This window comes from Carya illinoinensis, chromosome 16, assembly GCF_018687715.1.
Source record: "Carya illinoinensis cultivar Pawnee chromosome 16, C.illinoinensisPawnee_v1, whole genome shotgun sequence".
Lineage (NCBI taxonomy): Eukaryota > Viridiplantae > Streptophyta > Magnoliopsida > Fagales > Juglandaceae > Carya > Carya illinoinensis.
The window spans coordinates 1,937,729-1,964,785 of record NC_056767.1 but is presented as its reverse complement, the minus strand read 5'-3'; the positions used below and the strand labels follow the sequence as shown (position 1 = coordinate 1,964,785).

Below are 27,057 nucleotides of genomic sequence, written 5' to 3'. Positions count from 1 at the left end.
GCCATTGACGAAGTAAGTTCCTAACTTGGAGCCGTTTGGCCTGCTCATTCAACCCCCTTACGTTCTAAGAGATGATTTTTGGTTTCATGTCGGAACTATCGCTGCCCTTCCCTTGGAGCGTCCTCGGCTAGAGCTCTGCTCCCCTCCCTCATCGTTCATTGCCCACGTAAGCCTCTTTAGTTCTCTTTCCTTTTTCTTTTCCAGCCCAATTGAGAGATCATCTGTGGTTTGTGAATGACTAGCTTCCATGGTTGTGAGAAGTGCCAAAAATTCATCTTCGAACCCCACGCATTTAATCCCAACAATATGTTTGAGTTCCAAAGCAGTTTGAATTACCCACTCTGACCCCCTTGGATGAAACGAGTTCAAAGGAATAGGTTCTGTCCCCTCAACACAGCAGCTGATTTTCACAATATCCTCCCTCATTTCCTCCCTCATCTCCATTCCACTTGGAAGCTCACATATTACCATAGCCCCTTCCTTTTCACCTTCCTCTGGTTTATCCATTGTTTCCGCACAATTGTCAACCAACGAAAGGAGTTTTTTGGCTTCTAAAACAGATTCCGGTGAACTTGCCGGTTTCTGAGCATTGGAGCAAACTTCCGGCAGCCCAGAAAGCACAGTCGGTGTGTTCTGTGGCTCCTATCATGTTGCCAGCCCATCCCGCTGCTCTTCCGTCATAACCTCTGTGCAAACCAGCCCTTGTTCTGAAGATTCCAGCGCCGGCGACGTCGCCATTGCCACCGCGATGGAAGGAGACAGCCCAGACCTGAACGTCGCCCCTTCCTGTGCCACCCCGCTAGTCAGATCTCCTGCCGAAGACGACGGATCCAACTGCAAGGCCTCCTTTGCACGTCGATGCTCTTCGGTCACAGAGCTGCCGACGACACAGCCACTGAGGGAAGCCTCTGACCTTGCCGACGACGAGCTACCGGCACTGGGCTGCCGCTGTTGAGGTGCGGCACCGGCGGGGATGAGTGCAGCTCTACACTGCCGATGGGTTGTTTTTGGGTCAACAGCCCATTGGTCTCCTTCTTGGGCTGGCCCATTCATCTTGAGTCTCCATTTCAGCTTTGGGTGGGCTTGGCGTGACCCACCCAGGTCCATACCCATCTTGGTTTTACCTTTATCCACCCTGGGTTTCGGGTTTTCCCCAGCCCTTTTATTTTTCAGACCCAAATTCCTTTTAAGAAATAAATCCCAGTCCACCTTTCCTATAAGTGATTCAATTGTCTTCTTTACCCCAGCCAATTCCTCCTTCATGCCAGCCAGTTCCACTTTCATCCCAAAAAGTAGGTTCTGCCCCTCCCTTTTCCCTACACAGGTTTCGGGCAGACTAACTACACCTAAGTCATTGACTTGTTCTTTACCAACTCTCCCTGCCATATGACACTCTCCTGCAACCCCCTTATTTTTTCTCTCTTCGTTATTCAAAATCTGCACGTTGCCTCCCTGCACCGCCACCCTACTACTTGCTTTACCTCCCCTAGCAGCCTCAGCATACGTCCTGATTTGCCCTCCCATCTCTTTCCCCTTCCCACCACCTTGAACCACCACTGGAGCCTTGGAAAAACCTGCCATAGCATGCTTCAGCTCCATGGATAAAGTCTTCCACCCATGTCCTTCCTTTCCTGCTGGAAACACCAGCATGCCTCAGCGGCCATTACCACCATATTCCGTAACTTCCAAGAATTGTCCAAAGGCATTAGATCTTCTATGAGCAACTACAGCTAGAGAACCAACCCGAAAAGACTTGAAGAAATCCCTTCTCCCCATCGAAAGATAGCAATCTTCCACCATGTTAGCCATCCAATGAACACAAGAAAGACTGAAGACCAGCTCCTTCATCACCTTTCTACTTCTTTCTGTAATACGAAGGAAGTTCCCCCCCTCTAATGCTAAAATAAAAACTTTAGTTTCTATGAATACATGTTTAGAGTAACCCATCTTAAACTAGAGACTGTAGCAGACCCAAGCTTAAGGGGATGAAGATTCCAGTGTAACACTAGAAAAGATCACCCATGGATGTACGGAGGGAGAGAGGGAGAGAGAGAGAGAGAGAGAGAGAGAGAAGCTCCTGAGAAAATAGTTGGTCTACATGAACAAGCAACACACCAACACTTTGACATCTCCTTTTGTTGTGTGTTGTTTTTGAGTTGATTTGTTGAAATAATTTTCTCCATTCCTTCTTACAGGCGCGAGTCAGAGTTTATCAAAACCATTGTTGATGGTATATTTCGTGAATTGAGTGATACAATCTCGATTGTTGATGAGGATAACCTTATTGGAATAGAATATCTGGTTAGCGAATTACTGGATTCGCATCTACAAACATGGCCAGATGAAGTATGCTTTATAGGATTATGCGGGATGAGTGGGATAGGCTTTCTGATGATATCCTTCGCGTGCTAAAAGAAAATACAGTAAGTGTCATAGAGAAATATATATATTTGTGCGGTTTTTGTAAAATTATTGCAGCATCTTTTTCAGACTCTAACAGCTTAATTTTTGTCTACTAGGGAACAGATAAAGTTGAGGGCATAATGCTGAATACGCCAGCTCATGAAGCACAGTTGAATGCTAACGCCTTCTCAAATATGAAAAAGCTAGGACTGCTTAAAATCTGTAACGTGCACCTTCCTACAGGCCTTGGATATCTTTCTAATGAGTTGCGTTTGATGGAATGGCATGAATATCCTTTGACTTCCATGCCAAATAATTTCCAGCCAGACAACCTTGTCGAACTCATTACGCCTCATTGTCGCTTTGAGCAACTGCCCAAGGGATTTAGTGTAAGATTTTAAATTATACAACTTCGGTAATTTTTTGTTTTTTGTTTTAATTTCTTTTTCATATTTACTTGTTTTCTTATCACAGAACTTGAACAAGTTGAAAGTCCTCGACCTCAGTAACTCTCAAAACTTAATCAAGACACCTGATTTCTCTGGTTTTTCAAATCTTCAGAGGCTAATTCTCCAAGGTTGTACTAAATTGTTCGAAGTGCATCTGTCTATCGGAAGTCTAAATCAACTTGTTCTATTAAATCTCAAAGATTGCCAGAGTCTTGTTAGCCTTCCATACGAGATCAACTTGGAATCTCTAAAAACTGTCATCTTATCTGGTTGTTCAAGCCTTATTAAGTTTCCAGAGATCGGAAAACATATGAAACGTTTGTCAGAGCTTTACTTGGACAAGACGGCAATAGAAGTGGTACCACTATCAATTCAGAATCTAACTGGCCTGACTTTATTAAATCTTTCGAGTTGTAAGGATCATCCATATGAATCATGCCATTCGTTGCTCTACTTCTCAGTGCTAACCTCTTTAGTAGCTCTAGACTTAAGTGATTGCAATCTATCAGACGGAGCAATCCCTGGTGATCTTAGTGGCTAATCTTCCCTGGAGTCTAATTTTGAGCAGAAACAATTTTTCATACTTGCCCGATAGCATTTCTCAGCTTTCCAAGCTTAAATTCCTCTACTTGGATAATTGTAGCAAGCTTAAGTTATTGCCAAGTCTTCCCTTCAGTATCGAAGTAGTAATGGCAAGACAATGTTCTTCCCTTGAAAATTGTTCAAATCAAGTTACAGTACTGCAGACTTCATATGAAAAAGAACTCACAATTATTAACTGCCTCAGCTCCGTCGATGATGAAAAATCCAAGGTTTCTTTGCTAAATAAGCACTTCCAGCCACTGTGGTGGGAATACCAGTATGCTATTGTCCTCAATTTTGGTTTTGGTATTTATGCAGGAGCCAATTCAACATGGCAAAGGATTTCTTAGCAGTCTTCCCGTTACTCTAATTCCGAAGTGGTTCTACAATCAGAAATACGGGTCATTTGTATCAATCCCATTACCACCCGATCTTTCTAAGAACAGTAGTTGGAGAGGAATTGCATTGTACACTGTTTTTGAAGTCGAGAAAAATTTGGGCAACGTTTCTCCTGGTCAGAAATCACATAATATTCACGAGTTGATATATGACTTTGACATGCAGGATGGAGTTGATCTTGAAGATTGTACCATATTCTTTCACCCCCCTAATGACCAAAGCGGTGTTGATTTATATAGACTGTGTCTATATATCTCGCACGCGAGGTTTAGGGACCATTTAGACAGACGTAGCTGCATTAGCCCTTCAATTTCATCCAATAGCCCAAGTGTTCGGTTTAAAGCATGTGGCTCTCGAATTCTCTATGAACACGATATGGTGGAGTTTATAGATGTTTTAAGACAAAAAGGCCGCGGTATCTGTAATTCGCCTCCTCCTCCTCCTCCTCGAGCACTTGAGGCTGTCAAGCGTCGTTTCCCTAGAACTGAGAGTGCAGGTAAGATATACATACCGTCTACTCTTTTTGTTTTATTTACTTTTTATATCTCCCAACAACCTGACTAATGCCCACAATTCTTAACACTTTTCCAGGACATTGATGAAAGCTCCCTATACAATTTGTGCTTTTATGGATCAATTCAAACGTTGTTCCCCCCCTCTATCCGCAAAGATCCCTCATTGACATTTGATTCACCCAGATACTGTATGGGAGTTGGTTGGGACTTGCTCTATGCGCTTCCTTTTCTATCGGTGGCCACTCTTCAACTAGCATAGTTGCGAATAATTACCGCCTTACTTTGTCTTTGAAACCCGATAAGGATAGTCTGGAACGTTTCCAGATCACCTATTGCCTCACCGAAGAAGATCTCAAGTTGTTATGGCGAGAACATAAATTGGAATGGTTGTGTTATATGCCGCGTAGGTCGTTTCCAGATTGGTTGAATGGGTGCTCTTTCATCGAGGCTTCCATTACAACGGACTACCCCGGCTTAAGGATGCACCAGTGTGGCTTCCGTCTTCTGTTCCAACATGACGCCACGTTTCAGGAAGTAGTACGAACTCTAGATGCATGCCCTGATGAACGGCGGTTAATTACTAAATTTTTGGAGTTATAAACATCAAAACCTAGTACTGGTAGATACGAATCTGAAAGAAATCTTTATGACAAGCTTTACAATTACTCATAGCTATCACAAATGTTCGAATGTATGAAGTAAACATGTACCAAATTAGAGATATTATACATTGAGTAGGGGAAACTTGATTACAGATATTATACATTGGATAAGAATTTCCCGTGTAGCTAGCAGCCTAGCATGTCTTTGGTTCATGACAGACGGTATTACAAAAGATCTAACAAAAACATCGAAATACTCCGATTATAAGGCACTTACTTCATCTACACAGTGGCGGAACCAGCAATATTTTTTAGGGAATTTTTCTATCGTGTGTAAAATAAAAAAAGAGATTAAAAATTCAGAAAAAATAACTATATATAAAATTAAATCTCAATAATTTGCTACATACGTGTAAAAATAAAATTATAAAAATATAACTTAATATACGTTTCAGATTTATCATGATAATATTTTATGAAATAATATTCATCTATTATTATTTTTGTAACAAAAAATTTAGAATTCATTTTTTTTTCATAAACTCTATTTTTTTTTTTTTTTTTGAAATAGACTTCAATTCAATTCATGAATGAAGGAAGTTACAACTGTGACAAAAAAATCCGAGTACAAATTCCGATTAACTAGCCAACTACTCATTGGTTATAAGTCCCCCCGCACACAATTTTCATTGTGCCGGACATTGTCTAAAAAACTTCTAAAACTCTCGAATGACACAGCCTTTCTGAGATTAAAGACTCTGTAAAAATAGAAATGTCCATCTCGACTTGTCTATGAGAAAACAAATACCTTCCACTCCCACCCTCCAAAGGAGGAGGGTAATCTTCCATCCTCATCCTCCAAAGGAGGATAGAGACTCACTACCCTCATCCTCATAAACTCTATTAAGTGATCTTTTAGAAGGCAATCTTACATTCTAGTGTACTATAATATGGTTTATTAAATTTCATGTAAAATTTAGATATTTTCTTGTCACACAAAACATATAATAATATAATTAAGAACTTCAATAAATTTTTTCTTGCTCAATGAAGTCTAAATTGAGGATAAAACCTCTCAACTACTTTTCATATAAATCATCAATCTTAAATGATTTTTCTTGTATTTTCACTTTAGATTCCATACTAAGAAGTCTAATATTGTATAACAAAAAACTTTAGAATCCATATTAATAAATTTATTATTTCTTTTAAACTTAATTTAAATTAATCTTAGTGAGACCATGTCTTTAAAAATAGATAATATATAGAAATTATATAAAATTTTGAGACTATAGGAAAAAATTAGAGAAAGATATTTTTAGATATTTTGAAAATTTAGAAAATTTTAAAAAGTACATGGGGATTATAACTCTTTTGGGTGGCCATTCTCTGTATTCGTAGAATTATAAATGAAATGCAGGCAGATTTTGAAATTTCAAAAAATAATTGGGAGGTGTGGTGTTCCACCACTGCTTCTACACATGGGATTCCAACAAAGCGTTCATGACCTCGCAGATTGAGGTGGGCATTCTTCACCCAAATTGGCTGGATGGTGCCAAGTACCTGGGTCAGCGCCGCGTTGATGACTTCCTCTGCAACGTTTGGGAGATGTTTGAAGTGGGAGCGGTGCTTGAGGATGCCCGGTGGCAAGCCCCTGTATAGTGTTTTGAGAAGAAACGTGATGATGGAGGATGCACTTAAGGCTTTGATCTCTGTCATCTCTGACAATTCTGAAATGCCTGTTTTTATTGCTTTACAAAATTTTTCATGAATATACTAAGATGTTTCCTTCCCCAGAAAATGGCATCCACTCTCACAACAGCAGCAAACGCTTGTGGGTAATTTGTTGCAGATTGTTCAAAAAAATTCATCTTATGATGCAAGTAGCAGATAGTTCCACAATTCTTATTATTTCTCATTTATCTTGTAAGTAATGAATGTGCTTTTGTTGAAAGGTTTACCATTTGATTTATCATCTACTATAGCCTTTGGCTTGAATAAATCTTTATTAGGAACAAATTGTTCGTATCATATCTTAGGTTATATATAAATATAAAAATAAAAATAAAGTCCGGCCGGTCTGAGTTTGTTTCGTCCTAGTTTGGAGTCAGGTCAGCCCAAATGAGTCTTGGGACGGATTGGGTTGGAGGTTGACAAATGGTCTCGCTTATTTTTAAAGATGAAATGAGATTAAAATAGAAAGTTGAATAAAATATTATTAAAATATATTATTTTAATATTAAAATTTTAAAAAATTAAATTATTTATTTTATTTTATATGAAAATTTAAAAAATTTAAAATAATTAAATAAGATGATGAGATATTTTAAGAAAGTGAACAATGCTTGATTATTGAGAAGCGCTGCAGCCAACCAATATAAGATAATCTGAAAATGATTTCTTGGGATGGAAACGGAGAATCGGTAAATTTCGTACCTCTGCTTGGAAGTTGTGGGCCACTTTCCCGGGAAGCTCTATCAAGAGTTGACGTTGATTTACAAACCTGCAACTTGAGGACTTCAAGGATTACCGTGAATTTCGGTCACGGGCTAAAACATTGTTATAGAATAGAATCAAATCTCTCTACTTTAGGCTTAGCAGTGTCCAATGGCTTCCACCAGCAATGTTCAAATACTCCCATCATCGTCTGATCTTTCCTCTCCTATTTCTGAATCACCATGGGAATATGAAGTTTTCCTCAGTTTCAGAGGTGAAGACACTCGTTATACTTTTACTGAACGTCTATATGAGGCCTTGGTCGAGAAAGGGATTGTCACCTTTAAGGACGATGAAGATCTCGAAATAGGAAAACCCATTTCGCCTGAACTCATATGTGCAATCAAGAAATCGAGAATGGCAGTCGTCGTCTTGTCAAGAAACTATGCATCTTCCACATGGTGCTTGCAAGAACTTGTAGAGATTGATAAATGCGTGAAAGAGAGTGGGATGAAAATTTTTCCCATCCTTTATCATGAGGATCCAAGCAATGTTCGGCATCAGAGGGAGACTTTTGCAGATGCCTTTGTAGAGCATGACAAACGTTACAAAGACAACATGAAGAAGGCGCAAGGGTGGCGAGATGCTTTGACAAAAGTGGCCAATCACTCCGTATACTCCCTAAAGGATGGGTAAGGTTTAATCATCTTCTTCTACCGAGTCTTCTCCTTTTTTTCTTCTTTTCCTCATTCTCCCGACGGAAAAGTAGACCCTTAATATTGCAAATGTCTGTCTTAAAATGCTGTTCAGAAAAAGAATTGTCTTTTTAGCTTTACTATTAATCCACAGAACCACCATGCATATGGCCATGGCGAATAAATACATCTAAAACCCCAAATCTCAATCAATGAAGTTATGTAATAACCATATATAAAAGCAAGAGCTATATATATATATATATATATATATATTTATTTATGAGAAATGTTTGATTCATAGAACATTTCTACTTCCTACAAATCTTGAAACTTGAAATAGTGACAGTTTCTTCTTAGTCTACAAATAATTAATATCTGAATTGTTTTGCGGAATTCCATGTATACACACTAATGCCAACTAATTACTCATATTAATCATTCGAAAGAAATCAGAATTGACTAACTTTCAACAAGCATAATTCTGGTTGACCTGAATCTTTGTAAGGTCCAAGAACCGCCAACTACTCATCCAAAGAAGGAAAAGAAAAGTAGATGAACAAAATTAGCCCAATCGACCAGAGTGGTTGTGCTTAAAGGTCACTGCTAATAATCTTTTTGCTTGGTAGTTTCCGCAGGGATCATTGGATTTTAAGGATTCCACCTCCCCTGTTGCACCTTATAATCAGCTGCCTGGTATCTCCCAAGTAAAAGTGGTTTTTGGCCATTATTGTAACTTGCATACTACCTGGCATTTTATAATTTATAGTGGCTGATATCTAGGTTTCAATTAACTACTGAAATCCAAGTTTAATTTACTTTTTATATCTTTTAACAATAAAACAGAGTGCATTTTGAATAATACATTAATTTCTACTTCTTCAAGTTGGCATCAATATGTACATATAACATCCAAGAATTAATTTCTTTTCTTCGGTACACTGCTATTCCACCGCTAAAACAAGCTGGACTATGTTGCTATATGTAATTTCAGACCTGTTTGCCTTGAGATGAAAAAGTAGAACATCAAAATTTGCATATGTCTTTGGTTTTCTTTGATCCCCCAAAAGATTATGGTTCTTTCTGACAGGTCCGAGTCAACGCACATCCAAAACATTGTTGGAAAGATATCCCATGATTTGGATGGTACACTCTCAGGTGTTGATGAGGACAGCCTTGTTGGAATGTACTCCCCATGATGTTCGCTCTATAGGAATATGTGGGATGAGTGGGATGGGTAAGACAACGCTTGCACAAGCTGTTTTTAAAAGGATCCGTAGTCAATTTCAAGCTAGCAGCTTTCTCAACAATGTTAGAATGGAGCATGAAAAACGTGGTTTAGCTACATTGCAGCAACAGCTCCTCACTGATATGAAGTTAAAAAGTGAAAAAGATAAAGCATATGCATGTACAGGAATCGATGAGACAATTAAGAGATTGCGTTACAAAAAGGTTCTTCTTGTTCTTGATGATGTGGATAATATAGTACAATTAAAAACATTAGCAGGGAACCATAATTGGTTTGGCTCAGGGAGTAGAATTATCATAACCACTAAAGACAGACATCTCTTGAAAATACATGGAGTACAAAATGTGTACATGGCTGAGAAATTGAATGAATGTGATGCTCTACAACTCTTTTGTCAAGAAGCCTTCCACAAACCCCATTGTGAAAAAGGCCTTCTAGATCTATGCGAGGGGTTTATAAGTTATGCTAATGGGCATCCTCTAGCTCTTACAGTTTTGGGATCCTCTCTGTTGGGAAAAGAAAGAAAGGTATGGGAAAGTGCTTGGGATAGACTAAAAGAATTTCCTGACAAAGGTATTCAGAACACACTTCAAATCAATTTTGATGCGCTGCGGGATATAGAGAAAAAACTATTTTTAGATATTGCCTGCTTCTTCAATGGGGAGGAGCAAAAACGAGTGGTTGATATACTAGAAGGTTCCGGTTGCTACCCGGAAATTGATATGGAAAATCTCATTGACAAATCTCTAGTAACCATTTTAGAGAGAAAATTGTGGATACACGATTTACTACAGAGAATGGGTTAGGAAATTATTCATTGTCAATCCCCACAGAATCCAGGAGAACGCAGTAGGTTATGGCTTTGTGACGATGTCTTTAAAGTACTAATGGATAATACAGTAAGTGCAACAATATTATGGCCATAAAGATTCTTCTAAAGTGTTCACATACTTTCTCTACACTGATTCATTGCTCTTGGTCACTAGGGAACTGCTTCAGTTGAAGGCATGATGCTAAACTCATATCCACATCAACAAGAATGCTTGAAGCCTGAAGCATTCTCATTGATGACAAATCTGAGATTGCTTAGAATCTACAATGTGCACCTTCCTCTGGGCCTCAGTTATCTTTCTAACGAGTTACATCTTATGGAATGGTATGAATATCCTTTGAGATCCATACCAAGGGGTTTTCAACCAATCAAACTTGTTGAGCTCATAATGCCTCGCAGCCGCTTTGAGCGGCTACCAATGGGATTTACTGTAAGATTTTTAATTATGTTGTATTTTTTGTTTTTTAAATAAGTACTTGACTATTGATTTTCCTATCTTTATTTTTTATATTTTATCACAGAATTTTAAAAGGCTGAAAGTCATTGACCTTAGTGACTCTCGAAACTTAATCCTGACTCCTGATTTCACTGGATTCCCAAATCTTGAGAAGCTGATTCTTCAAGGCTGCACAAGATTGGAAAAGCAGCTAAACCATATGATTTAGAACCCTCGCTAACATTTTCAAGAAACCTGCTAGCTTCAAATTGATGACGGATTCTTACAAAGACAAATCTTGCAAGGGTTGTCTTGCCTATTCCACTCATCCCGCATATCCCTATAAAGCGAACATCATTTGATGCCAAATCTAAATGCAAATTCATTTCCTCAAGACGAGAGTCCATTCCAACAAGTTCATCATGCCCAGCGACACTTGTGAGTGTATAATCAAATTGCAAGGATATCCATTCAACAATGGCTCGAATAAACTCCGCCTCAGACCTTTAAGAAAGAACCAAAACCTCTCGGTAAGTCAATGCATACCAAAAGAGATATGTAAGTGTAGATGTTCTATTCATTCATCTTGAAACAAGAGTTCTCACATAAAAACATGGCGGATTTCTAATATGCTTTCTAGTTCTTTGATCAGAAAAGTATATATTGATCTTAACTCGAAGAATAATGAAACACTATATTATGCAAATGTACTTTCCTCTTATTTTGAAAAATAGAGAATTTAATTGAAATTTTAATTTGATTTTACGATTGTCTATGATTAATCTATAACATTGTACCTTATATTTATGCTCGTTAAAGGTTGCATTTGTGAGTAGTTTGGACATTGTAAATTGTCCAATAAACTTTATGTGAAACTAATGAAGTGGTAGTACTGATTCTAGATACTAAATCCCAGAATGGATTTCTAAAGTTTGACCATGTTTTTCATATAATTATTCAATGTAAAAAATAATGACAAATATCAAATAGTTTTCCTTTGGTATGATATTTTATCTTCACCGGTTCCCTCATGTCAGATCTTGGATTCGTCTCAATTTTTCCCATGAATATCTCAAATATTATATATATCATTATATATGCATATACATGATGACAAGTACATATAGGCAAAGCTTACCGGTAGTGCGTTAACGAGAATCCAGACAAATGAGTTACTCTTTTGAAAGCTTCGTTCCATTTCAGCATCTTTGCATTTTTACATGTAGATTTGAAATCCAGACAAACGAGAATCCAGACAAATGGATTTCAAATCTAATTTTTACGATAATAGAAGTAGGATATTGCACAAGTCCACGTAGAGGCCGAGAGATTTTTCATCAATTCCTACATGTACATGCCCTTGTCTTTGTTGGCAGATTCAAGAAGCAAGGTGAGAAAATATGAATGTTTTTATTTGAAAATCTTTACTCCATATATACTATCTACATGCCATAATTTAATTAGAAAATAAATTTTAAAATTTAAATTTTAAGTGTAAAAACATTCAAATAGCGTGACTTGAAAAAAAAAAAGTAACTTCTATTGATGAGAAAATAATGGAGTACTACACTAACTGTGTAACGCCCTAGTGGAAAATCTAAATTATATGATCTATATTCTAAAAAGACTATTTAATAATACAATCAGAATTCTATTGAAATCTTATAAAGAACAAAAATTTCTTCTCAAATAATGTGAGATCTTATACACCACTTATCCTTATTGTTATCGGTATCACAAACTGACTATTTTTTTTATAAGCAGCTGCACCTACAAATGTTACGTTTTCTTTTTCGTTCTTTATCACGCTTACATAGTTACGTAAACTGACAGCTATATATATTTATAAGAAAGAGAATTTTAGATATGTCTCAAAATTGCCGTCTCTTGTGGTTGGAAGGAACAAGAGGAGATGCATTTACACAATCGATTCCCAGAGCACTTCATTAGACATTTCCAATAATTTTCCCTATCGTTTAATCTCAATTGAAAAAATCTAATTGTAAGTCTCTTTATTAACACAATAAAGACATACCATCATGATTAGTAACACACTAACAACAGAGCAGTAGTTTTTGGATACACATTAATTATATCTTATCAAATATATAACACATTTATATTATTCTCAATTTATTCACTTGAATGTGAATAAAGGAAACTGCGTTAAGATATAAGTAAATTGCAACAATGAATAATTTATGGACCAAAAATTCGAATTTGACTAAAATGATTATATGTGAGATTCTATATATATATATACAATGTCGTCATTCTATTATGATAAGATGTTACTGTCTATAAACTTTTGAGTTAAAATTAAGAGATGATCCAAAATGATGAAAAGTATCATATTTATAGAGTGGTGCGGAAATTAAATAGGAGTGAAAATGCAGCTCTGAATAAGAAATTACCAAACAACTCACCAAGGGAAAATGCAGCTCTGCAAGGAAAATAACCCACTATTTTTTTAAGGTTGCATCGTACGCTTCAGTTTAAACTGACTCACTGATAAAATTGAAAAAAACATTTATTTGCAAAGGGTACTGATAGGGCTTATTACCCTATTACTACCTATTTACTATTTATAAGATATTAGGAATTTTTTATTTTTTTATTATTTTTTTTAAGTATTTTTTTAACATCCTTAATTATTAAGAAAAAATTTAAAAAATATATATAATTTTATTAATAGTCACTTCCTTAACCATTAAGTAAAATAAAAAATTAAAAAAACAATCAACCATAAAATAGTAGTAGTAAATAAGTAATAAAATAATAAACCCTATCATTTTCCGTACCAAATACCAATAGCTCACAATCACAAACCACAGTTTTTTTTTTTTTTTTTTAAACCATCGTCCCAATCCTACTGTTCTATTTGTCTTTTGGTTGATGAGTCAAAAGTTAATATAGCCCCTATTCGTTGAATAAAATAGCATCCACTTTCCACGGAGAAATTTGTTTGAGACGATGGCACTAAATTCTCTCTCTATTTTTTAACTTTTGCTGGGCAGAATTATGACACTCATGACCTTGAAACCTCTCTCCAGTCTTGGTCGTTTTAATTGATTAATTTAAAGGCATAAGAGGATTTGATTAAAATAAAGACTAAATTCACAAAAGCGTTGATAACAATTGGATTTTAAAGTTTTATTTTTATGTTATTTGGTAAATTATCGTGATTTAATTTTATCTATATTTTATAATTTTTAAAATTTTTTTTATTCTACTTAAACATATTGTGCGATAAAAAAGTTAATCCTCCCTAAGAAGAATTGCTGGTTATTCCACTGCTCACATGCACCTTCTATAATACATACCAATATTATTGACTTAGGATACCTTAAATATTGATAATTGGCATAGCATTCAAGTCATGAAAATTCTCAGAAAAGCATGCCAAGGTACCCCATGGACTTATCATTGGGGAATCCCTCAATAATGCTACGGCCCAAGTGAGGATGTTTCCTACTATGTTCTCCATTGATCTGCCCTAGGAACTAGGAAGACTTCGACGACTTGACTCTTCGAAACCTTTTAAAATTCACTTTTTGAAAGAATTCTTTCTTGGAGGTTTCGCTCTCCCACCTTGATAGTTAATTATTATATAAAAAAATAAATTTAATACATGATAGTCGAAATATTCTCACGTGCGCACCTCCACTAATACATACCCATATTATTGACTTAGGATATCTAAAATATTTATAATTGGCGTAGCATTTATATCATGAAAATGCGGGCTAAAACATTATCTATTTGATCAAGATGAACTGTATCACCTATCAATCCATGTTCCGTGGGAGATTCCTCGGCGGAAATCTACATCCATATCCCCGTTTAGTCCATGGAAATCTACATTCCGTGAGACAACCGATCGACATTCTCACAAAAAAAAAATAGATATGTTGTTTGTTGTATACAAATGATAAGTAGAATTATTCTATTATAATATGGAAACGGAGGTTCTATAATTAATAATGGATTTAGCAGTCGTTTGGATAATGAGATGAGAGAAGATGGTTTTATTTGAAAGTTGAATAAAATATTATTTGTTCATATTATTATTGTTTTAAGATTTAAAAATTTTAATTGAGATTTGAAAAAGTTAAATTATTTATTATGTTTTATACAAAAATTAAAAAAAAATTATAATGATAAAATAAAATAAAATGATAATACTTGATGAATTCAACGGCCGGATAAAGTGGGCACGAAAAAATTTACAACGCATAGGTCTATAAATAAAAGTAGAATGATAGAATTATTACTTTCCACTAAATCTTTATTATTTTATAGTGTATTTAAATTTTTATTATTATTATTTTTAAGTATTTTTTTAACATCTTTAATTATTAAGAAAAAAATTTAAAAGATATACAATTTTATTAATAATTATTTTCTTAACTATTAAGTAAAATAAAATAATAATAAAAATTTAAAAAAAATAAAGAGAATGATAAAGAAGTAATAAGAAGTAAACCTATCATTTTTTAACTAGAATGAGAATGCTTGAGCCACCACTGGGGCTCCCGTTGGCTCTTCATGTGTATATTTTTTTTGGTTTTTTTTACATAAATTATTTTAATACTTTTAAATATTTTAAAAAATAAATTAACTTTATAATATTATTAAAAAATAATTTTTGAATCATTAATTAAAAAATTCTTAATGATTAAAAAAATATTTTTTAATAATATTCTATTTTTTTATTTTTAAAAAACATTTAAAAATATTAAAATAATCTTTATAAAAAAAAATTAAAAAAAAAAACACACACACACATAAAGAGCCAGCGGGGGCTCCAGCGGTGGCCTAGCAGTTAGCACTCTCCTCCTAAAGTGAGTGGGTGGTTGGAGACGTACTGAACTACGCTCTTTGACAGGACAAGCTGGAAAAAGCAGCATATAGCCTTGTATTCCAAGCAATGGGGGTCCACGTGCAGCATTTTTCATATCAGAAATGCCCAAAAAGTCTATTCATTTTTTTATTTTTTATTTTTTTTATTTCGTAATTAAATAAATTGTTTTATAAAAAAATATTTAAGAATATAAAAATTAAATAAAAAATAATAATCACATTCGGTAAAAATTCTGGAGAATTGTTCGATCGCGGTACCTTTTTCTTATGTATATGGGTTCGTGGTTGTAGAAAGTCTTTGGTGTAGCTCTCGTGCCTGTGAATTTTCCAAAAGGTGCCATTGCCATCTCCGACAATCGTGCAACTACAAATAATTTATAAACGAGACAAATTTGTAACTTTTTCCTTTTCCTCGACACTTACGAATAACCAACCGACATCCTTTTATGGTCTCTTTTTTTATGCTTCCATGCATTAATTTCAAAATAATTAGTATTAAAAGTGAAAAAAAATAGTTTGGAAAATTTAATATGTATTGTTTAAATAGCGAATTGAGATAGGATAAATTGAGATGAAAGTTAAAAATTAATTAAAATATTGTTAGAATATTATTTTTTAATAATATTATTATTTTATAAATTAAAAAAGTTGAATTGTTTATTCCATTTTATGTAAAAATTTAAAAAATTGTAATAATGAGATGAGATCAGATAAAATACTTTTACTATCGAAACGAAGCCTTAGTTCTGTAGTTTAGAATTTTATTATTGAAACGTTACATGTTTATTTTATAAATAACTAATACACAACATACTCATTTGACTCTAAACGATACGATCAAAGACTTGTCATCATATGGCAAGTTGGAGTCTTTGATGGATCATGATTATTTACCAGGATTTGAAACTATTCTATAATCCAATGCAACTGTTGATTTTAAATTAAATGGTTGAAATTTTGTTAATGCCAACCAATTAAGCATTTGTCATTTTAGCACCTAAAACCCCAACTATTGGAGAAGTGTTACATGAGCTATAAAGAAATTTAATAAAAGTAAATTCATAAATTGACATGATTTTTTATGATATGTTACATTTACTTTTACTTTTAATTTTATGGAATATCTTTGTGGCTAAATTATTTTTCCGGTTCTTTAATTAGTCATTTTATGTAATGATCAAGTATTTTTTTAATGTCTTAATTCATCGGTCATCTGTTGCATTATCGCAAGTTCTTTGTTACAATCTACAATGTCAACATTTTGGGTGCGTGGTATTGGCGAATGGGAAGCCGATCATACCCAGATCTCCACAGGGAAAAGGGGGACAGTTATGGAATCTATATGTTTATTTTTGTTTGGCCAAAAGAATCAACACACAAGGTGTGAGAGAAGAAGGAAAATAAAGAAGGAGATAGAAGCCATATCCCAATTAAACTCCCAATTCACCAGCAACAACCTATTACTGATCTTAACCCCCCCCCCCCCCCAAAAAAAAAAAAAACTTCTCATGCCTTCAAAATACAATGTGAGAATTCTCATAAAAGCATGCCAAAGATACCCATGGTCTTAGCATCGGGGAATCCCTCCATAATGCTATGGCCCAAGTGAGGATGTTTCCTACTCATTTTCCTCATTGATCTGCACTAGGAACTAGGAAGACTTTGACGACTTGACTACTCTTCGAAACCTTTTAAAATTCCAAACTTCTCGAAAGGAATTCTTTTCTGGATGTTTCGCTCTTCCACACTTGAGTGTTGATATTGACAGAAGCCACCCAAAAATTGATACATATAAATTATATATATATATATATATATTAAATTCAAGGCGGTATTTATTCGCCTGATCAATATGTATCCCACGTTGAGAGAGAACTTGTAGAACTTTCCTAGGAATAATAAGTTTTTTGTAGAAGTTGGGGGAAAGCAATTTTTTTTTTTGGTAAGTTTTTCTTAAATACATTTAACTTTTTTTTTGGCATAAAATATATGCTTTTTGAGATTTTTAATTATTATCTAAAATAATAAATTCAATCCATGATAGTTGAATTCTCCTATGCAATGGCGGATATTCATATGGCTTGAGGAGGCCATGGGCCCCCATTTTTTTTTTTAAAATTTAAAATAATCTCTAAATTTTATTCATAATTCTATGTATATAGAAATTGGGTCCCCAAAAAAATTTATAATTTCCTTATTTTCATATGCTATCTAAAATTTTGTAAAAATTTCATATACATAGAAATTTCTCTCTCTAATTTTTTTTCCCACAATCCCTAGATTTTATATAATTTCTATATATTATGTATTTTCAAGGATGTGACCACATTAAAATTAAATTAAAACTAATATTAGGAGAAATAATAAATTATTAACATTGCCCTCAAAGTTTTTTATCATACAAGATTAAGTTTCTTAATATAGAGTTCAAAGTGAAAATACTAGAAAAACCATTTAAGTTTGATAATTTATAAGAAAAATAGTTGAGATGATTTATCCTCTAAACTTCATTGAGCAATGTAAAGTTTATTTAAGGTCTCAGTTATAGTATTCTATACTTGATGCGACATCAAAATAGATAGAGTTTACATGAAATTTGATAAACTAGCTTAGATATTAGAATGAAAGATGGTATTATAAAAGATCACTTGATAGTTTATGCGAAGAAAATAATTTATAAATATTTCATATTTACAAAATTAATAATGGATGAATATTATCCTATGAAATATTGTAGTAAAAAATCTGAAACAGACATTAAGTTAGGTTTTTAAAGTTTCATTTCTATATTATTATTTAGCAAATTATTGAGATTTAATTTTATATATATTTAATAATTTTATAATATTTTTTCATTTTACATAAGATAAAAAAGTTGACCCCTTTAAAAAAAATTTGTTGATTCCACCACTGCTCACGTGCACCTCCACTAACACTGTAACACATACCAATACTACTGACTTAGGATATCTTAAATATTAATAATTTGGCATAGCATTCATGTCATGAAAATTCTCAGAAAAGCATGCCAAGGGTACCCATGGTCTTAGCTCATCCATAATGCTACCCCGGCCCAAGTGAGGATGCTTCCTACTCATGTTCCTCGTTGATTTGCACTAGGAACTACGAAGACTTTGACGACTCGACTCTTCAAAACTTTATAAAATTCCAAACTTTTCGAAAAGAATTCTTTCCTAGAGGTTTCGCTCTTCCACCCTTAATAATTGATAGTACTGATCACAGAAACCAACCGAAAAATGATTTATATATATATATATATATACGCCTGATCGATCAAGTAGTATCCCACACTGAGAGAGACAGAACTTGTAAAACTTTCATAGGAGGCATAAAATATAGGAAAATGTTAGGGAAGCTCCTCATTCTTACAGATCAATCTTATGTCGATGCATTTTAATTTTTTTATTTAATAATTAAGGAAATGATTATTAGTGAATTGTATATTTTTTTTATTTTTTTTCTAAATGATTAAAAATGTTAAAAAGATCTTTACAAAAAAAATCAAAAAAAGAATTATCATATTTATGCTAACAGTAAGTGCTGGGTGGTCAGCTAGTACCCTCTTAAAATATATATTTTTTGAGATTTTTAATTATTATATATATAAAATAATAAATTCAATCTATGATAGTCGAAATATTCCTACGTGCACCTCCACTAATACATACCAATATTATTGACTTAGGATACCTTAGTTAATATTGATAATTGGCATAGCATTCATGTCATTCCCTGAGACACAACCAACCGACATTTTTACAAAACCTTGGTGGCGACTAAGTTTTTCCTAATCTGAGGTTGAGGGGCGTAATAGTGCACTAATCAAGGCAGCCAATCGTGAAGCCACAGAAGCCACTCTAAATATTGACACAAAGTTAAGGATCAAGCTGTAAAGAATAAAGATAGAGCACAATGATAAGCCTGACATCATACCTCAACATCTCCAGACCAGCCTCCGTGAATCATGGCCACTATACACTTAAATATGTGTGGAAAATAATATACAATTACTTTCACTTTGAAAAGGCCTGTGAATACTTGAAATTAAAGTAGATTCTCATTGTTTCATCTGTTCACACCTATATTTGTGTGGAAAATAATATACCATTTACTTTCACTTTTAAAAGGTGTGTGAGAATACTCTTGTACTTGAAAGTAGAGCAGATTTTCAGTGTTAGCATGAGTTTTGGGGAAGAGTTAATTGGAGGCTTGCTTTAGCATTGTATATCCTTTATAATCTAAACTCAAAGAAGCTTAATTAGCTGAGCCAAGTGTCTGAGATGGCTTTCACCAGCAATATTCAAACAACCCTATCATCTTCTTCCTCTTGTTCCAAACACCAATGGAAATATGAAGTTTTCCTCAGTTTCAGAGGTGAAACCCGTGATACTTTTACAAGCCATCTATGCAATGAGTTGCGTGAGAAATTGATCTACACCTTTATGGATGATGTAAGACTGGAGATAGGAAGACCCATTAAGAAGGAACTCTTGGATGCAATAGAGAAGTCAAGAATGGCGGTCATCATTATTTCAAAGGAGTATGCAACATCCACATGGTGCTTGGAAGAACTTGCAAAGATTGTTGAATGCATGAAAGATAGAGAGTTGAAAGTTTTGCCCATTTTCTATCATGTAAATCCTAGTGACGCACGGAAACAGGAGGAGGGCACCTTCAGAGATGCCTTTGCTAAACACGAGAAGAATCTTGCGAACAAAGAAAGGGTGCAAACTTGGAGAAATGCTTTGAAAGAAGTGGCCAATCTCTCTGGATACCATTTGAAGAACGGGTAAGATACACAAACTTTTCTCTAGTGAGAATCTTTTTTCTTTTTTAATTTTTTTCTCGCTTTCTCCGTAAAATACACATTTATAATTAGTGTATGACGCCTATTACAAGATTTAACGACTTAATTAAAAAAAGTTGAGTCACGGGTGTAAAAACGTCTTCGAACCCAGTTTGGTCTAAAAATCCCCAAGGTCTCAAGTTTAACTATTCTCAGTTACATAAATTTCTTCTTCCATCTATTTCTTTTGTTCTGTTTCTTAATTAATTGCATCTTCATTTCTTATGTAGCTCCGAAGTCATGATTTTCATTTTCTTGATTTTACAATTCTTCATTGAAGGTATTGATGACTCAGTATTGAACTTAATTTCTTTGCAGTCCCACAAGGCAATTTCATTATAAAGAATATTCTTACCAATATTCACTTTATTTTCTTCAAAATAAATAGTCTATAAGCCTTTTTATCTACAACAAGGAAGATGCAATTTTTCACAACACGAAGTCTCGATCAAACATGTAATATGTAGTGTAAAACTGGTGTTTAAGGCAATCAACCATATATGCAATTATATTAAATTTCACTAGTTTAAGGCGAACACGCAAAGACTCAACCCTTACATATATCTCTTTGCGATTTGTGTTGGTTTTGAGTTGACTCATCAATAGGCTTTATTTTAACTGTTTTACAGGGATGAGTCAAAGTTTATCAGAAGTATTGTTAAAAAGGTATCTATAGAATTGAGCAACACCCGCCCAAGTGGTGATGAGAACAACCTTGTTGGGATTGACTCTCGTGTTAAGGAAATGTATTTGCATTATTTAGATATTGGATCGAATGATGTTCGCTTTATAGGGATATGCGGGATGAGTGGAATGGGCAAGACGACTCTTGCACGAATTGTTTTTCAAAAGTACAATCATCTATTCCGAGCTAGAAGCTTTCTCGAGAATGTTAGTTTGGTTTCTAAAAGAAATGGTCTAGTTACTTTACAAGAAAATCTCCTTTCTGATATGAAGTTGAAGGATGACCAAGAAAAATGGGATGTGCTTAAGGGAATTGATGTGATAAGGAATAGATTACGTTACACAAAAGTTCTTATTGTTCTCGATGATGTGGATGAAAAAGAACAATTAGAAACATTAGCTGGAAACTGCAATTGGTTTGGACCAGGGAGTAGAATCATTGTGACCACAAAAGATAGACATTTGTTAATAAGTCATGGAGTGCAAATTATATACCCGATTAAAGGACTACACAAAAAGGAGGCTTTACATCTTTTTAGTCAAAAAGCCTTTCATGACCCTAATCAATGTGATGACCAAGACCTTTTGGATTTATGCAATGACTATGTGAGTTATGCCGACGGTCATCCTTTAAGTCTTAAAGTGTTGGGTTCCTCCCTGTTTGGAAAAGGAAGAGAGGTATGGAGAAGTTCTTTGGATAGATTACAAATACTTCCTAATAGAGATATTCAAAAGAAACTCAAAATAGGTTTTGATGCATTGGGGGAGACAGAGAAAATAATGTTCTTAGATATTGCATGTTTCTTCAACGGGGAAGACAAAGATCGAGTAGTAGATTTATTGGAAGGTTCTGATTGCTTCCCTAACATTGATATAGAAACTCTTGTAGACAAATCTCTTATCACTATTTTGGGGAAAAAATTGTGGATGCATGGTTTACTACAAAGAATGGGTTGGGAAATTGTTCGCTGTGAATACCCAAAAAAACCTGGAAAACGTAGCAGATTATGGCGTCGTGATGAGATCCTTGAAGTTCTACGAGAAAACTCTGTAAGTGTAATGGTATAATAGCTACACACACACACACACACACACACACAATCTTCATTTACTTTGTTATTCTTGGTTACCAGGGAACATATAAAGTTGAAGGCATAATGTTTAGTACCTCGTCTCCACACCAAAAAGAAGACTTGAATCCTAAAGCCTTTACAAATATGAAAAAACTTAGATTAATTAAAGCATGTGATGTGAACCTTCCACGGGGCCTCAATTCTCTCTCTAATTGGTTACAACTAATCGAATGGGACGAATATCCTTTGGGGTCTATACCGGAGAGTTTTCAACCAAGCAATCTAGTTGAGCTCATTATGCATCGCAGCAGCATTATGCAATTACCAAGCAATCTGGTGAGATCTTTTTTCTAGAATAATTTTTTTCTATGTTATTTTTTTTTTACTTTGGATTAATTTCATCAAGATCTAATTTTCTCTATTTCTATATCGTTGGATCACAGAATTTAAACAAGTTGAAAGTCATGGACTTTACTGGCTCTGAAAACTTGATGATGACTCCTGACTTCTCTGGATTTCCAAGTCTTCGAAGGTTAATTTTTGAAGGTTGCACAAGATTGTATGAAGTTCACCCATCTATTGCGGCTCTCAATCAGCTTATTCTATTAAATCTCAAAGGTTGTAAACGTCTGATTAGGCTTCCGCATAAGATCAACTTGGAATCATTGAATCTTTTGATCTTATCGGGTTGTTCAAGATTTGCTGAGTTTCCAGAGGTTGGGGAGAATATGAAGCATTTGTCAAAGCTTTATTTGGATGGGACTGCCATTGAGGCACTTCCATTATCAATTCAACTTCTAACTGGCCTAACATTACTAAATCTTGGAGACTGCAAGAAGCTTTTTTTTTTTCCGTGTGTCGTCTGTTTTTTACCTGCTCTTAAAACCCTCATTCTTTATGGATGTAGAGGTCAACCTCCTTCCCTTGTTTTATTTTCAATTGGTGCACCCCTCACCTTGTCGTTGCCTAGCTATTTTCAAGAGTTGACCTCTTTGGTAGCTCTAGATCTAAGTAGTTGCAATCTATTGGATGGAGCACTCCCCGACAATCTTAGTAGCTTAACCTCCTTGGAGTCTCTGAATTTAAGCAGAAACAATTTCACACGCTTGCCAGAGAGCATTTCTCAGCTTCCAATGCTTAAGTTTCTTTATTTGGATAATTGTAGGAGGCTTCAGTTATTGCCAAATCTTCCCTCAACTACACAATTTGTAATGGCTCGAGAATGTACTTCACTCCAAAATTATTCAAATCAAGTTGTAGTGTTGACTTCAGGTGGAGGAGAATTCACTGTTATTAACTGCCTCAGCTTGGCTACCCATGAAGAAGACATTCTAAATAAGGTTTCCTTCCATGAAGAAGACATTCTAAATAAGGTTTCCTTGCTAGATAGACACTTTCACCCATTGTGGATGGAGGTCTCTCTCTCTCTCTCTCTCTCTCTCTCACACACACACACACACACAAACACAAACATATTAGAACATTTATTTCCTCCTAATTTTTCCGTTCTATAATATTGTACAGGAGCAAATTCATCAAAGTGAAGAATACCATGGCATTTCTCAGACTGCAATTCCAGAGTGGTTCAATCAAAAATTTGGGTCATCAATATCGATCCCAATACCATACAATCTCTCAAAAGATAGTAGTTGGAGAGGAATTGTGTTGCATGCACCGCTATCTAGTAGTGTTCATGGTGTAACTGTGGATGATGCCTCAAATAATTCTCATGAGTTGATATGTAGCTTGGACATAGATGGAGGTCCTGCAACTTTTTCCGTAGTCCTCCCTAAATACCAACGCAGCCACAGTCGTTCATTAGGACTTTGCCTATATATATCGCATGCGAGGCTTAGGAACCAACTAGACAAGTGCAACTGCTTCACCGCTCGGTTTACATCCAACAGCCCCAATATTGTGATCAGATTTTGTGGCGCTCGTATCCTCTACGAGCAAGATATGATGCAGTTTGTACAAATTGTAAGCCAGAAAAATTTTGGATGGCATCCTTTAGTAGCGGAGGCAAGTAGTAGGTTTGACGGTGGCCCTTATGATGACTTCTATGCAGCTGGCCCGCTGGTAAGGGTTTATACCGTCACACTTTGGGACATTTGGACAATGAGACATGAAATTCTCAGAATTTTCAAACTTCTATTAATGTCAGTCTCAAATGTCACTCAAATATAAAAACACTTTTTAATTTCAAATCTTTTAACCTTTTTCATTTAATAATTACCTAATCATTATTCAAATACAAAAATCAATGCAAATTTGAACCCCTCAATTTTTAGTTGCAAATGATGCCATGCATGTTGAAACTTTATGACAAGCTAGATTAGGACCAGCTATTATATGCAGATATTGTTTTTTGATAATGCTAATTAACCATGTCATTTAAATTTCAATGCATCATGTAGGCGCAGAAGATAAAAATGTTCTCTCACCGGACAAGATGGTGAGACTGTGCAACGGTAGTATCCCCGAGGGCATGGATTACCTTTAGCTATCTTTTGTCCATATTTTCTCCATTGACAGCCATCGTTCATCTATATACGAGAAAATCAGGAAAAAAAAAAAAATCCATTAATTTTGTCTAAACTACATGTACAACTGGCAGATGCATTGTACATATATAGTTGTCAAATACAAAAGGTTTGTTGCATGCATGAGGCGGTGACATCGGATAATTCTTCACCACATTTTCACTAAAACAGTTGTTTACCAACGTATCTTATACATAACAAGTTTAATATTCACTAGCTCTCTCTCTCTCTAATTTGACACTAATTAAATTTCCATTTTTACAGGGCTTTCATCCCTCCACTAGGTATAGTTTTTGTTTTCCTCCATGTAAAGTTCAAGACTGGTTCACTCATCAAAGTTGTGGACACTCAGTGGCAATTGACATCCCCCCAAGATTGTACGGTAACGATAATTGGATGGGACTTGTTCTATATGCTTCTTTTTCAATCCGCAGGGATTCAGAAACCCTCCTCGACAATTGTCAATTGCAAATGGCTCTGCATGATAGAAGCTTTTCTTGCCACACCAGTAGACATGAAATCAAGCAGTTTATTACTCCAGGTGGCTTCTGTTTGATAGCTTATGTGCCAGCTAGTAATGTATTGGGGCATTGGGAACAGTACAGCAGCCACATTGCAGCTTCATTTGTAAGTGATTGTCCAATCATTACAATGGAGAAATGTGGACTTCGTATTTTGTACAAGCATGATCAAGTACAATTCGAGCAAGAACTAAAACACTGCAATGATTTGTTTTCTGAGTACCGAGATTCCACAGGTCCTTTTATGGCTGATCTAGAAAAAACAAATGCAACAACAGTACCTCTCCACTCTAATAAGGACCTCGAAATTAAAATATCGATAAGGCCCATTGATCATCAGGAGAAGACTAATAAAACTCGCAGAAGTTACCTTATGGTAAGAAATTTGAATTCTCCTTTTGTATATGTAATATTAATTCCCTACTTTAAAGTTCACCATATTTTCTATTTCTCTCCTTTTGAGTAAAGTTTACAATATTTTCTATCTTTTACACAGGATCGTGGATATGATTCATGTTATCGTCCAAGTAAAATTCTGGAGTGGTTCACCCATCGGAGTGCCGACTCTGTTGTGACAATCCCTTTACCTCTAAATGATCGTACTTCTTGGATTGGACTTGCTCTTTGTGCTTCTCTTTCAGTCCCAGGGCATTCAAGTAACGTTGCTGACAATCTGGTTTCCCGACTTCCTTCCAACCTCATTTGTGATCTGGAAACTGATATTGACAAAGTGGAACGTTTCCATACTTATTGCCTCACCAAACGTGATCTCAAGTTGCTGTCAAAGCTAGGTGGATTCATTTGGCTATCTTATATACCACGCCGGTTGTTTCCAAATTTTATGGATGAATGCAGTTGGATTGATGCTTCTATCTCAACCGATTGCCCAGGCTTGATGGTGCAAAAGTGTGGATTCCGTCTTTTGTATGATGAAGAAGAGCTATATGATCAATTTGAGGAAACAAAAAGCCATTTCTCATGTGGTTCAGATTATGACTGGGTTGAAGAATTATATGATGTTGAACGAAAGAACTCTGAGGATACGTTGATCCTGCGTAGCCAATTTGAAGAATTATATGACTGGGTAAAATACTATTGGAAGTATTTTTTTTTCAGGTTTTTTTTCTTTTCTATAATGTTTTCTTTTATAGAACAGACCTTTGGACCTTCTTTTTCATTTTTTATTTATTTATTTATTTTTATTTACCGTTGGAAGTTAATTTGAAATTCCTTTATGAAAATTTTTAGATAAAAGAACTCCAATTATTCCAGGATATGACTTAATTTTGATATTCTCAAGGCTGAGTTGATATATCTAGAATTCTCTTTCTTTAAGTATAAATATGTATAGCTGTCAGCTTATGCAAGTGTGATGAAGAAAACGAAAATGCAACATCTGCAAGTGTAGCTGCTTATCAAAAAACACTCAGTCGGTGTAATTCATTATTCTCTCGTCAATAAAAGTTAATTTGATTGAGTAGTACTATTATTTGAATATTTTTACACCGTACATTATTCAAATTTTATAAATTAAATTATGTCATTTGAATAGTATGAATAATAAAAACTTTCAAATAAAATTATTCATATTTTCTCACCTTGCTTCTTGAATCTGCCAACAAAAGACAAGTGCACGTACATGTACGAGTTGATGAAAAATCTCTCGGCCTATATGTGGACTTGCAACAGCCTACTTCGGTTATTTTGCATAAGTCATCGTCCCTCCACTCATCTATCACATTATTGCAGTTGACGGCCATGTCAACAAATTTCTAAGAATATGGTCTCGTCATAATTTCTGAAACAGAGTTAGAAACCATAATTCACCGCTACCCTAATGAACTAAGATCTGGATCACTTGATCCGAAATGGCGTGTACTTATAATATTCAAATAGTTTATTTTCACT

General features: G+C 34.9%; 4 protein-coding genes across 10 annotated transcripts; 3 read left to right on the top strand and 1 right to left on the bottom strand.

Annotated features, from left to right (window-relative positions):
* Window positions 1-1,985: 1,985 nt before the first annotated feature.
* Window positions 1,986-5,135, top strand: LOC122299595 (disease resistance-like protein DSC1). The gene is made up of 5 exons (XM_043109977.1): window positions 1,986-1,999; window positions 2,196-2,346; window positions 2,520-2,792; window positions 2,878-4,329; window positions 4,425-5,135. Exons 1-4 carry the CDS (start codon window positions 1,986-1,988, stop codon window positions 3,391-3,393), a joined length of 954 nt encoding a protein of 317 aa, XP_042965911.1. The 3' UTR covers window positions 3,394-4,329; window positions 4,425-5,135.
* Window positions 5,136-7,357: 2,222 nt separating this feature from the next.
* LOC122299764 (TMV resistance protein N-like) lies at window positions 7,358-10,657 on the top strand. Of its 2 annotated transcripts, XR_006239766.1 has the most exons (3): window positions 7,366-8,078; window positions 9,172-10,229; window positions 10,317-10,657. XR_006239766.1 is itself a non-coding variant. In XM_043110200.1 (2 exons), the coding sequence occupies exons 1-2, from the start codon at window positions 7,558-7,560 to the stop codon at window positions 9,278-9,280; spliced, it is 630 nt and encodes a 209-aa protein (XP_042966134.1). In that variant the 5' UTR covers window positions 7,358-7,557; the 3' UTR covers window positions 9,281-9,308. The 2 variants fall into 2 exon arrangements, 1 of the variants encoding a protein (XP_042966134.1); XM_043110200.1 differs by lacking the exon at window positions 10,317-10,657 and having other exon boundaries at window positions 7,358-8,078; window positions 9,172-9,308.
* A 90-nt stretch (window positions 10,658-10,747) lies between these two features.
* LOC122299765 (disease resistance protein RPV1-like) lies at window positions 10,748-11,871 on the bottom strand. Its single transcript, XM_043110201.1, has 2 exons — window positions 11,737-11,871; window positions 10,748-11,102 (listed from the first exon to the last, which is right to left on the bottom strand). The coding sequence occupies exons 1-2, from the start codon at window positions 11,802-11,804 to the stop codon at window positions 10,748-10,750; spliced, it is 423 nt and encodes a 140-aa protein (XP_042966135.1). The 5' UTR covers window positions 11,805-11,871.
* Window positions 11,872-19,591: 7,720 nt separating this feature from the next.
* Window positions 19,592-26,632, top strand: LOC122299763 (disease resistance protein RPV1-like). 6 transcript variants are annotated; one of them, XM_043110195.1, is made up of 8 exons: window positions 19,593-20,271; window positions 20,958-22,062; window positions 22,146-22,421; window positions 22,529-23,425; window positions 23,459-23,500; window positions 23,610-24,164; window positions 24,893-25,525; window positions 25,646-26,632. In XM_043110195.1, exons 1-8 carry the CDS (start codon window positions 19,763-19,765, stop codon window positions 26,372-26,374), a joined length of 4,746 nt encoding a protein of 1,581 aa, XP_042966129.1. In that variant the 5' UTR covers window positions 19,593-19,762; the 3' UTR covers window positions 26,375-26,632. The 6 variants fall into 6 exon arrangements, with proteins under 6 accessions (XP_042966132.1, XP_042966133.1, XP_042966129.1 ...); XM_043110198.1 differs by lacking the exon at window positions 25,646-26,632 and adding an exon at window positions 24,503-24,540 and having other exon boundaries at window positions 19,592-20,271; window positions 22,529-23,500; window positions 24,893-25,371; XM_043110199.1 differs by lacking the exon at window positions 25,646-26,632 and adding an exon at window positions 24,503-24,556 and having other exon boundaries at window positions 19,592-20,271; window positions 22,529-23,500; window positions 24,893-25,035.
* The last annotated feature ends 425 nt before the right edge of the window (window positions 26,633-27,057 follow it).